This window comes from Malaclemys terrapin, chromosome 13 (genome assembly GCF_027887155.1).
Source record: "Malaclemys terrapin pileata isolate rMalTer1 chromosome 13, rMalTer1.hap1, whole genome shotgun sequence".
NCBI lineage: Eukaryota > Metazoa > Chordata > Testudines > Emydidae > Malaclemys > Malaclemys terrapin.
In genome coordinates, this window is record NC_071517.1 from 27217072 (window position 1) to 27229604 (window position 12533).

The 12533-nt window shown below is 43.0% G+C and overlaps 1 protein-coding gene across 4 annotated transcripts in view; it reads right to left on the minus strand.

Moving 5' to 3' along the window:
* Positions 1-2735: 2735 nt before the first annotated feature.
* LOC128848283 (butyrophilin subfamily 1 member A1-like) overlaps positions 2736-12533 on the minus strand; it is a 53975-nt gene continuing 44177 nt past the window's right edge. For 3 of the 4 annotated variants that reach the window (XM_054048188.1, XM_054048189.1, XM_054048190.1), the window contains exon 11: positions 2736-5249. In XM_054048188.1, coding sequence (XP_053904163.1) covers positions 4714-5249 — 536 coding nt within the window. In that variant the 3' untranslated portion in view covers positions 2736-4713. Of the gene's footprint in view, positions 5250-7888; positions 8134-12533 lie in introns of all 4 variants that reach the window. The other variant, XM_054048192.1, reaches the window with a different exon arrangement.

Here is a 12533-nt window from a genome sequence, read left to right on the forward strand (position 1 = left end):
AATTCCTTGCTGGTTATTTTTAAAATTTGGACACTCCTGCTTGATAAATCCATGTGTACCAGACAAATGATAGACCACTTGTCTTCCCTTAGAATAAGAGTTTTTATGTTCTGGGTTCCAATGTGCTTTTCTAATAGAAGTAGGGCTGGACCTATTTTTAAAACCTTCACTCCTTTTAAACTGGGGTTTAGACTTTTCATAATTTCTATTATGTAGATAAACACCAGCAATTTCTGCAGCAATTAAGACTGAAGGTTCTCTATCACAAACAGCTGCTCTAATATTTTCGGAAACAATGCCCAAAAATTGTTCCAAAGTGATTACATCCAAAAATGTCTCAAACTTCCCATGAGCCTTTGCTCCCACAACCCACTTTTAAACAAAACCTATTAATTTATGAGCACATTCCACAAAAGTACAGTCATTAGACATTTTAAATTTTCTAAACTTTACCCTGCAAGTTTCAGGAGTCACCTTGAATCACTTTAAACACAGGATTGTTAAACAGCACATAATCTAATGCTTCTTGCGCTTTTCCAGTCAACCTGGTTAAGGAGGACAGGCATTCATTGTTCATCTGAGTCCTTGTGAAGACTGGATAGGTGTTCAAAGGTAGACAAAAATTCCTCCATGTCTTCAGTATCTTTGTAAATGGGACAAATCCTTTCCCAATTTTTGCTGTTGAGGAGGGGAGATGGAGTTTCAGGCTGTGGCAGATTCTTTTCCTTTTCCTTTTCCAAGACTTGGAGTCGAAGGTTGGCAGCTTCTAGCTGTTTTTGATGAGCTCTTTCCTCAGCAGCCATCTGTTCCATCCACCTTTGATGAGCTGCTTATCTTTTGCTTTTCCTGCAATTGAAGATCTGCCAGTTTTTGTTCATGTTCAAATTGTTGTTAGTTTTCCACTGCTAGCATTCCCACTGCTACTGCTTCTGCTTCAGCAGCTGCATTTGGGGCTAACAGATTTTTCAGTTCTTGATCAGTTGCTTTCTTCCTAAAGGATAACCTCTTTTGTGAGCATAAACCTTCCAGAGTTTTTTCTGTCAAGACCATCATATGGTCATTGCTCACTCATTGTAATTACTCTTCAACCCTTAAAACACTCAATATCAAATTTTTGAATAGCGTGGGGTTCTAATCCAAAGCTTAATTGACCTGGTTCTGTGAATCCTGCAAAAAGTATGCCAAATGTCACTGACTGTCTTTCAGTGGGTCACAGCTGAGAATACAAAATTCAGGACAAACGGCCAAGAAATGAGGCAGACCCACCCCAAACTGCTGATTATTTTTGTGACTGGCTTGGTATATCCTATGGAAGAATAAACGTTTGTCTCATCACACTGGTTAACAAGAAGTCAGAAATGCAGTCTCCTTAGGTATCCCAGGCCTTGTTTCATCACCCAGACACTAGACTTAATGATGAGTGGTTATTTAAAAACAATTTAATCAAATAAAGTTTTTTTTCTAATTCCAAGAGCTTAGTGCTGGCTAGACTTGATGCAAACTACCTTGTAGGTGTTACCCCAGGAACAAACACATTTGAAATACAGTATATAGTCAATATTCATAACTTCAGATACAAAAATGATATGTGCATACAAACAGGATAGTGATATTTGATAGATTGTAACTTTTCCATTGATACCACACATGACATACTTTGTACAAGATTTGTTGCAATATTAATGATATAAATGGTCATGTTCCAATCATATGGCATCACAAGGGAAAAGAGCTAATTTAGATTCCATCATTTTGTATAGCTGGGATTATGTTTTTCAATGTGCATTACTTCACAGTTATCAACATTTATCCAGAAAAAAAAGTCAATCCCTACCTTCTCTCTTTCCCAGATTCCTCTCTCCAGGACCTATCTACACCCAATTTTACTATCCCACCTTATTTCCCCTTTGCTTTGGGATTACCTCTCCAGTCTTTAATTGAGTCTAATGAGCTCTTTGGTGAAAGTCAAATAGTGTCTAGGATTCTTTCAGCAACACCCATGCCACCAGGTACAACCACCTGTCCCCACCCTCTTTCCCTTTCACTGGGATTTAGCATCCCTACCCCTGCTTAGTGAGTGAGGGGGGTCACCCTAAATGAAACCTTGTCAGAGCATGCTATGAACAGTTCTGCTGTCCTTTACCCATACAATCAGGATAACATTTCATTACCCCTGTATTCAAGTACTAAAGTGATTTATAACCCCAAACCAACCATAATAGATCATTTTGGCAAAGAAGCTCAATCATGGTGTGCACGTAGACAGAGTAGGTGTGCCTATGCGAACACGGTCTGCTCCTGAAGTCTTTCCCCCCAGCCCATTAATAGGAGAGGGGACAGGGAAGAGCTCATTCAGACCCTGTGTAGACTTGGTGTCAAGGCTGAATCCCCACTCTGGCACTTCAAGTGCAGAAGTGGGGCCCACAACGATTCTAAAAATTAAGATTTGCCACTCCCGGCTTGTATTAAACTCCCAAGCTTACAGCTTTTCTCTGACCTTGGCTTGGTAAATGCTACCACCACCCAAATGCAAAAAAAAAAAAAAAAAAAAAAAAAAAAAAATCCCTTGGACCCAGGAAGGAGCACTTGGGAATTCCTCCCTGTGGAGTACCCTCAAGCCCTTTCACTCCCCCCCCCTTCCAGGAAGAGCTGTGAAGAAAACAAAGGAAATTAGCTGTTGCCACTAGCTAATCAAACAGCACAGGCACAAATCTCTTAGGACCCAACAATCCAAATCCTGTTCTTAAAAAAAGTAAATTTTATTAAAAACAAAAAGAAAGAAAATACATCTGGAATTTAGGCTTTTGCTAGATTTTAAGAGAAATTCCAAAAATTAAGCACCCAAAACAGGGTTCAGCTTAAAGGTTACAACCAAACAAAAGCATCTGGGGTTAGCAGAGAGGAGATCCACAAGTCAAAATAAAGAAATAAATCTAATGGCATTTATCTAAACATTCCCTATGCAAATAATTCATCCTAGGTACAGAAGATAATTTTTCATATCTGATTCAAACCTTACATAGCATTCCTGCTTATAGCATTGCTGCTCCATCCCTGCAGCCCAGAGAACAACAGACAAAGGGAAAGTTCTTTCCCAATTTTAAAAAGTTCTAGCCTTCCCATTGGCTCTTTTGGTCAAGTGCCCACTCCTTTTTTTTTTTTTTTTTTAACCTGGGGACATTTTAACCCTTTACAGGAAAAGCAAGCAGAGAACAGCTACCAAGAGGGATTTTACAGCTAACTGGCTGGCTGTGTGTTCATAAAAGAGAGCTCCCCTCTCTCCACCCTTCATTTATCACACTTGGCCTCCAGAATACTAGAGGTTAGTGTGACGTTGTGCAGTCTATATGGTTTTATAAAAACATGATAATAAGTGAATATAATGTAACTGGAATAGTTTTATAAAGATTTGATAATAAGTGACTATAATGCAACTGGGATATGCTTCGTGCAAAAGGTCTCTTGTAAGGTATCATTCAAAAGCTCATAATCTACTGAGTGTGATCATCCTATTTGTAAAAATGTACCACTCTTGTATCTAAAACTAGAAATATAAAACATAACTCTGAGGGCCTATTGTAATTATATAAAGTGTGGGCCATTAATGATGGTTTGGAATCTTGATGACTCCCATTAACCAGAACCATTGTCTGCAGATGGCTGTGTTTACCTGTTAGTCTTCCTGTATGTGTGTGTGCTGGCAAGTGGGCAATGAAGTCTTGCAGTGATATGTGATCATGTCACCTGACCTGGAATCCATCTTTAACCTGGTGCTTTTCCAGTGAGGGGGGTGGAAACCCAGAGGGACAAAGGGTTCCCGCCTTATGCAAAAGATAGATAAAGGGGTGGAAGAGAACAGAGGGGGAGAGGAGCCATCATGAAGAATCCCCTAGCTGTCACCTAAGCTGGAACAAGAGCTGTACCAGCTGAAAGAATTGTGCCCAGGCCTGGAAGGTGTCCAGCCTGAGAAAAAATTTACTGAAGCATCTCTGAGGGTGAGATTATCTGTATTCAGTTTGATTAGACATAGATTTGCACATTTTATTTTATTTTGCTTGGTGACTTACTTTGTTCTGTCTGATACTACTTGGAACCACTTAAATCCTACTTTCTGTATTTAATAAAATCACTTTTTATTTAGTAATTTACTCAGAGTATGTATTAATACCTGGGGGAGCAAACAGCTGTGCATATCTCTCTCTCAGTGTTATAGAGGGCAAACAATTTATGAGTTTACCCTGCATAAGCTTTATGCAGGGTAAAACGGATTTATTTGGGTTTAGACCCCATTGGGAGTTGGGAATCTGAGTGCTAAAGAGAAGCACACTTCTGTGAGCAGTTTTCGGGTAAATTTGCAACTCTGGGACAAGTAATTCAGACCCTGGGTCTGTGTTGGAGCAGACCGGAGTGTCTGGCTCAGCAAGACAGGGTGCTGGAGTCCTGAATTGGCAGGGAAAACAGGAGCAGAGGTAGTCTTTGCACATCAGGTGGCAGTTCCCAAGGGGGTTTCTGTGATCAAACCCGTCACAGTGAGAAAAATAACTTGGGTAAATGCTGTTCCATTGACATTTTCTCCTGACCATTCATGTTTTCTATAGTTTTGAAAGGTACAGAATTCTGGGCACAGTGAGGTAATTTGCTCTAAATTTTCATAAGTGCCCACTAATTTTGAGTGCTGGCACCAAAAAATAATGGACACTTGAAAATGTAGGGCTAACTCTTTTCTCGGTCACACAGTTTGATATATTTTCCTGGAGTTCTCCAGATACAGAAGAAAGGAAAGATTTTCTCATCAGAGAAAGAGACCTCTTTGAAAGTGTATATTGGCACCATGTTATCAATATCATAAAATGCTACATGGTGCTCTTTAAAGTCCAGAGAAACCCCAATTTTCCCAAGTCGCTCATTCAGAGGCAAATGGATCACAGAGGAGTCAAGAGCCTGGTATTTACCCCAGTCACACTCCACAGCCCAGATCTTCTCCACTGGGCTAAAATTGAGCCATCCCTTCCTCTTTATAGACTCTCTGGCAACCCCTACAGCCCACCAGTCACCACCATTCCCCACTTCCATCTCCCAGTAATGTATCCCTGATGTGAAACCTTCAGAACCCAGGACACACACAGAAGAATCAAATCTCTCAGGATTGTTTGGCACATTCTGTGCTATATCTCCTTTTGTTACACATGTCTGATCCTCAGACAGGATGAGATCAGGATGAGCAGTGATTGGATCCAGAATCACGCTGGCTGCAGAAAGAGAAAAATCAGAGTTTTAGAGGCAGATCTTGTCTCTAGGCAAGGTTGTATTCATTTCTGTGACATAATCTGTCTGAGCTGTCAGCAAATTAGAGATTTCTTCCTCCAGTTTACCCAGCTCTGAACAGGGAGTAGATCAAAGAGCTCAGGAAAGTGCCAGAATGATTCATTCTACTGGCAGAGTAAAAGCATCAACTGATTCAGGCCTGAGATTCAAAACCTTCCCTATCTCTCCCTCAGCCTCTCCAGAGAGATGAACCAGCTTTACTATGTTTTCCCATTAAATTATATAGAAAGTAATAATAGGGAACAAAGGAAGAGAACACCACTGCAGAGAAACACCTCTTGCCATGCCCTGGAAGGGCTTGTCTTCCCTACTAATGTGCAAACATGCTAGCAGTATTGCCAGCCTCAAGACCTCAAAAGTCAGGAGCCAGATCCTCAACTCATGAGGCTTTCTTAAAATCAAATAGTTTTTTAGTCTAGGTTGTGTGTTTTTTTACTGTTGTGCTATCATGATCCAGCAGCAACACTTCTGCCTCCCACTGCCCTAGGACTGGAACCCAGCTACACCACTTCTCTGAGTTCCCACTTGCCTGCCTTGGGACTTCTCCATCCAAGTGCCAGCAGCACCACTACCCTGACTCCCCATTCCCCTCTTTCCTGTATGGCAAGGCAGATCTGTGTCCTCAGCCTGGAGGCTCTCACACAGAGCTCGGGGTGCATGCCTGCCCTGAAAATCACAGGATGAGAGGAACTTCTTGTGTCATCATGACAGCTCTCCCTGCAGATGCCAAAATCCTGTGAGTCTTGATCAGTTGGCAAAAACTGGCAACACTATCTTCCCTGGCTGCTGGGATGGGACTCTCCTTCCCCCGCCCCCAGCTGCCATTCAATCCCCTCCATCTCCCGCCCCATTGTTGTCCTGTGCACCCCCCTCAGCCTCCCTCCTGCCTTAATATCCCCCCCTTGTCCCACTCAGCCTACTCTCTGCCCTGCCTTTATTGGACAATGTTGGGTCAAAGGAGTGATGGGAGGAACACAGGTTGGCAGCTCGGAGGCAGCCTCATTGGGTTTAGAATTTCTTTTTTTTAAAAAGAGGGGAGCCCAAAATAACTGTTCTGGGGAGAGTCTCAAGAACTCCAAGGATTGCAGGGCAACTGAAAAGGGGTGAGCTGGAGCTGGGATGGGTTGTGGGGAAGGAAAAGGGGGGGAAACAATGCTGGAGAGAGGCCTCAGCTCTCCCAGAGCACTGCTGAGTGCAGGCTAAATGGACAGCAGCAGAAAGGCTGGTGGAGTCTGGAGGAAGCTTCCCAGTACTGGGAGAGAGAGGCGCCAGTAGCAAAAGAGACAGCAACCAACACCAGAAAAGAAGGGACACAGTAAGTGGGGAACCAGTGGATACAGACCCCAGTTGGCGAGTTGTCATCAGAGGGTTTCCAGGAATAGAGCCGGAAGGGAGAAAATCCAGTTCAGGAGGGACAGGACAGACAGAAATAGTAGGAACAGTGACAAATGGGACAGTACTTTGAAAGAAAAAAGGCAGTGATAGAAGGGGAAAAGTGGGAACGTTAAAGGAAGAATAGTACAATTGAATGAGAGGAAAAAGTAACTAGTCTTGATGTAATCTAAGAAATTATTAGAAAAACATTGTTAGAAAACTATTAAGTAAAGCAAGAATGAAATGAAAATGAAATAAGCTACAATAAAAGATAAACTATCATTAAAAACGTAAGAAATAAGGAGGAAAAGAGATGTAGTGAAAATGAAAAAAATAATAGCAGCCATTACACAGAAAAGGGGCTCCTGGACAAGAAGTTTGGCAATAAGAATACTGAGAGTATGTGGTGAGAGAAACTTTGCTGTGAATGTACCACAGTTTGTTAAGTTAGGCATTAGTTGCATTTTATCTTTATTTTTCTTGTAACCATTTCTGACTTTTATGCCTCATTACTTGTACTCACTTAAAATCTCTCTCTTTGTAGTTAACAAACTTGTTTTATCTAAACCAGTGTGTTTGATTTGAAGTGTTTGGGAACTCCATTTGGAATAACAGGAGTTGTGTATCTCATTTCTATTAATAAAATGATGGACTTTATATACGTTTGCATTGTCCAGGAGAGAGCTGGACAGTATAAAACATATATTTCTTGGGAAAGTTTGGGACTGGGAGTAGGCTGGGGTCACCCTGCACTGTAATTCAGGCTAGTGCAGGGGTGGCCAAACTTACTGGCCCTCTAAGCCACATACAACAATCTTCAGAAGTTCAAAAGCTGGGGTGCACCTGCTGGAGCCTGGGCTCAGGGCTTCAGCCCTGCTCCTATTGAAGCCCAAGCCCAGGCAGGTACACCCCACTGGGCAGAAACCCCGAGACCCCCCTCCCTTCTGGGCTGAAGCCCCTACCCCACCACCTTGCTGCAAGGCGAAGGTCCCGAGCTCTCCCCCCACCCCCAGTCTGGTAGGTGGAGAATGGAGGGGAGGGCGCATGAAGAGCTCCGGGAGCCACACTTTAGTAGTAAAAGAGCTGCATGTGGCTCATAAGCCACAGTTTGGCCACCCCTGGGCTAGTGAGAGTCCGAGTGTGACTGGCAGTTTGCAAGTGCACACAGACATAGGTGAAAGTGACTTACATGCTGGAGGCCACTTGTGGGTTGTCCAGACTGGAGGACACAGCAGCAAAGCAATGAAAAGAGCACCCCAAGTGAGAGGGCATGAGTCACACAGCTACTTACTAGTCTAAGGATACACACAATAAACAAACAGGCACATATGCAAGCTCTGAAGTGCATGCACATCTGAACATACTGATGAATCTCATGCCAACCATGTACACATTTCAAGCTGTTAGTAGATAACAATTTAAAGATTTGACACACTAAAATGGGAAGAAAACAAAAATCTGTATCAGAATACGTTTCAGAACACAAGGAAGTATTCAAAAGTTTTAAAAAACAAAAACAGGAGAAAGGATGAAGTTGAGTGTATACGCTGCAAATAGTGTGGCCCAATTATTAAATGTAAACATTTATAGGCTAATAGTTCTAAGTCTACAACAATAAACTGTTTATTCAAATGAAAAGTTTTATTTGGGGATTGTTTTCTTAAACTCCAACGTGGAATTGTGTTTTGAGTTATGTTTTAGTTCCGCAGCAAACCATATTGAATTCCATTCATCAAAGCACTAACCTACCAAATACTCTTTTCCCCTGTCCTTCTGTCCACCAAAATAAACCCCGATATTTACCCAGAACATTATTAGTAGTTTTTTCCACTAATTTTCACCTGTGTTTGTTGTATTACTAAACACTGACAAATTCCTGGGAAAAATAAAATAAAATAAAAACCAAAAATGAAGGGCCCTATCATATAGTATCAGGGTGAGAGTGTAATCCACACACCTCCTGGGTGTGGTGTTCTGTCCCGTCTAGTGGCACTAAGACCACTTAGAGAGAGAGAGAGAGAGAGAGAGAGAGAGCAATTATGAGTCTGCTCTACAGCCTTAGCTAACAAGCAAATGGCTTTTAGCTCATGCGGTAGCGGCTCATGCACTAAGCTCCAGAGGTCCCAGGTTCAATCCCCCCTGCCTATTGGTGTTACAAGAGCATTTAGTTGATTTATATAGTGGTGTAATATTTTTCATATTATTCTCCATTGCATATATATGCATGTGCACATTGTTTGCTTTTTGACCATTGCTGCACTTTAAGCAGAGGTTTCCACTGAGCTGCACACAATGATGCCCAAGACTCTTTCTCGAGTTGATAAAAGTAAATAACTCCAGTATTAGTATGGAACATTGTAATACACACACAACTTCTAGCTGGTATCAAAATTGACCATTTTGTCTCACATTTTACTTTCTATCTGTTAGCCAGTTTGATCCAGTGCCAGAACTTTACATCTCTCCACATGGCTACTCAGTTTCCTTAATACCTTCTTGTAAGGATTTTTGAAGGTCCAAATAAACCAAGTCACCTAGGCCCTCTTTATTCACTATGGGCATGAACCGAAGTCCACTGAAGTCAACAAAAAGAGTCCCATTGATTTCAATGGACTTTGGATCATACCTTACGACGTCTCAAAGGAAATATGTAAAGGGAATGTATTGTTTTGATATTACACTTCTGGCACACACAGGTTTCTAAATGTATAGGACAGTTGCATCAAACAGTCCTAGATTATCTGGGCCTATGGGCTGTTTCAGGCCCAATCCCAGTAGTAGTCATCATGGCAGTGACCGATGCTCGGCTGGTGTAAATCGGCATTAATGCCATTGACTGCAGTGGAGTTACGTCAATAGACACAGCTAAGGATTTGACCCATAATTCTTAACTGTGCCTTGGGATTTTTAAATGCAGCTGAGCAGGTGTGTGTGTGGGGGGGAGACAGGATGAGGCAGGGACACCCCATGAGCTCTAGGGGCACTGAGCAAATTGGGGGGACAGGGTGAGGCAGGGACATCCCATCAGTTGTAGGAGCACCGAGTAAGTGGGGGGAGTGGGGGGGACAGGGTGAGGCAGGGACATCCCATGTGCTCTGGGTGCAGCTGAGCAGGGAGAAGGAGTAGGCAGCATCGGAAGGAGTTGGGCAGTTTTGGCCAACAGCGCATGCTGATTTGTTGTCAAACAAAAAAAAGAACTACTTGCATAAAAATAAAGGTAACCATAGAATATCAGGGTTGGAAGGGACCTCAAGAGGTCATCTAGTCCAACTCCCTGCTCAAAGCAGGACCAATCCCCAGACAGATTTTTGCCCCAGATCCCTAAGTGGCCCCCTCAAGGATTGAATTCACAACCCAGGATTTAGCAGGCAAATGATCAAACCACTGAGCTATCCCTCCCCCTGAATAAATGAATCCTGCCTCCTGCCCCTACCTTGCACCAGGCTTCAGTACAACACAGGAGCAAACATACCAGTGGCAATGCTCAGTGAGCAATGGGGAATGGTCTGCGCAGCTGCTGACTCTGAAACTACTCTCCATTCAGGGTAGCACCAGGGTTAACAGTGAATTCAGTCTAGAACAGCTAGGATACATACAGCTGTAATACCTTTCACTTTACTCATACAGCCATGACCTTCACTCACAGCTAGTCTCCCTCACAAACTCCTTCTCTGGCATTCCACACATGTGGAAGGTGTCCAAAGTCAGGGGGAACTAATGGCCTATACCCTACACCTGGCCTGGTCACCAAGTGCTCTTCTTAAACCAATAATGAGCTCAGAACCACCCAACCGACAGCAGCAGTTGTTCTTAGAGCCCCTCACCCATTTGAATAATGGCTCTTGGTACTTACTCCAAGCCACCGGCCCCATCCCTGGTTTACTGGCTTTCGGTCCTGGGCCCCAGGGAGCAATGCTGGGGTCGAGCAGAGATTCACTGCAGCTCCCCACGTGATGTTATTGACATAATCTGGGACCATATAGAACATGGTTGCAACCAAAGTCCTGTAGTGGCACCATATCTTGTATAAAGGGGGTCAAATGAGGTGTCTAAGACAAGGTTATGGTTTACTAGTTATGATTATGCTGTCTATATGTGTGTATCAATTTTGTAGTTGAAGTTATGAATATTGGCTCTAAACTCTCTATTACAAACTTATGCTATGCTTCTGGGAGACATCCCAGACACGTTGGTGTTAGCTCTGCCTAGCCTGCTTGATGGCCCATTAAGGACCATCAACTATACAATAGACCCATGGAGAGAAGGCAGATATGCCTTATAACTCAGCAAAGTATGCAGGAACTTGCCCATGTAACTTCAGACTCCATTTTGCTGTAATTTTCCACAGTAAGAACAAAGAGGTGTTCTTACACCCGGAAAAGACTATAAAAAGCTGATGCCTCATCTCCATTTTGTCTTCAATCCTGCTTATTACCTCTGGAAGGACTTTGCTACAAACAGAAGCTCTACACAAAGGATGACCCATCCCAGCTAGGGATGTATTCCAGAGACTTGATTTGAACCTGCAGTTTTTCTATCACTGCTACAAGCCTGAACCAAGAACTTTGCCATTACTGTATGTAATTGATTCCATTTAACTAATTCTAACTCTCATCTATATATTTTTCCTTTTATGAATAACCTTTAGATTTTAGATTCTAAAGGATTGGCAATAGCGTGATTTGTGGGTAAGATCTAATTTGTATATTGACCTGGGTCTGGGGCTTGGTCCTATGGGATCAGGAGAACCATTTTTCTTTTACTGAGGTATTGGTTTTCATAACCATTTGTCCCCATAACGAGAGGCACTGGTGGTGATACTGGGAAACTAGAGTGTCTAAGGGAATTGCTTGTGTGACTTGTGGTTAGCCAGTGGGGTGAGACCAAAGTCCTCTTTGTCTGGCTGGTTTGGTTTGCCTTAGAGGTGGAAAAACCCCAGCCTTGGGCTGTAACTGCCCTGTTTAAGCAATTTGTCCTGAATTGGCACTCTCAGTTGGGTCCCGCCAGAACCGCATCGTTACACCTCATTCTCCCTGCCACCATGGACATATCCTGTTCTATCTACTTATCACCATTTATGGTTTCTATCATCCTCATTGTCTCACTCTTCCCTGCATCTCCCTCCAAGGGAAATTTTAACCCCTGAAAAGCAGCTAAAACCTTCCCCACTACACCCACACACTGCTCTGCTACTTTCCCCTTTCATTCAGCTTCGAGTCTGGCTGGTGGCTCCATGTTAAAGGGCTCCAAGCTGCTGAAGGTGAAACTCCCCCAACCCACTGCTGCTCTGGCTGCCACTGCCTCTCACTGCATTCCTGGGAGAGCCAGGCCCTTATGGGCTCCAGCCTGAGGAGAAGTCGGGTGGGTTGTGTCCAGGGTTCCCAGGTACCTGGCATGGGAATAGGGACGATAGTCTGTCATGAATGAGTGACGTGGGTGCATCATATGAGAAACAAATGACACAGAAGCCACTTAAAACATTAGGACATTGTTTTTTTCCTATATTAGGGAGTGTCCCTAGTCACTCCATAGGTAAGGCTGAAACTGAATTTTTATTATAAGCCTGAGTCCACGCAGACCTCACTCCTGCTGTAAAATCCTCCCAAAGAGTCATCTTGGCCTCCTCACTGATAGGCAAGGTCCCACAGCACAATAGATTAATTCTAGAAAATTTGTAATGAACGCGACAAGGGGCTGTTTAATTGTGTTGGGGCTGTCAAACAGAATCCTAGGTCTTCTGACATTTATTTACCACTTTGTACCATAAAATGAAAGAAGATGAAACCTCATCTACTGGACTCCTCTAGGCGGGATCTAATGCCCAGGACTAACAT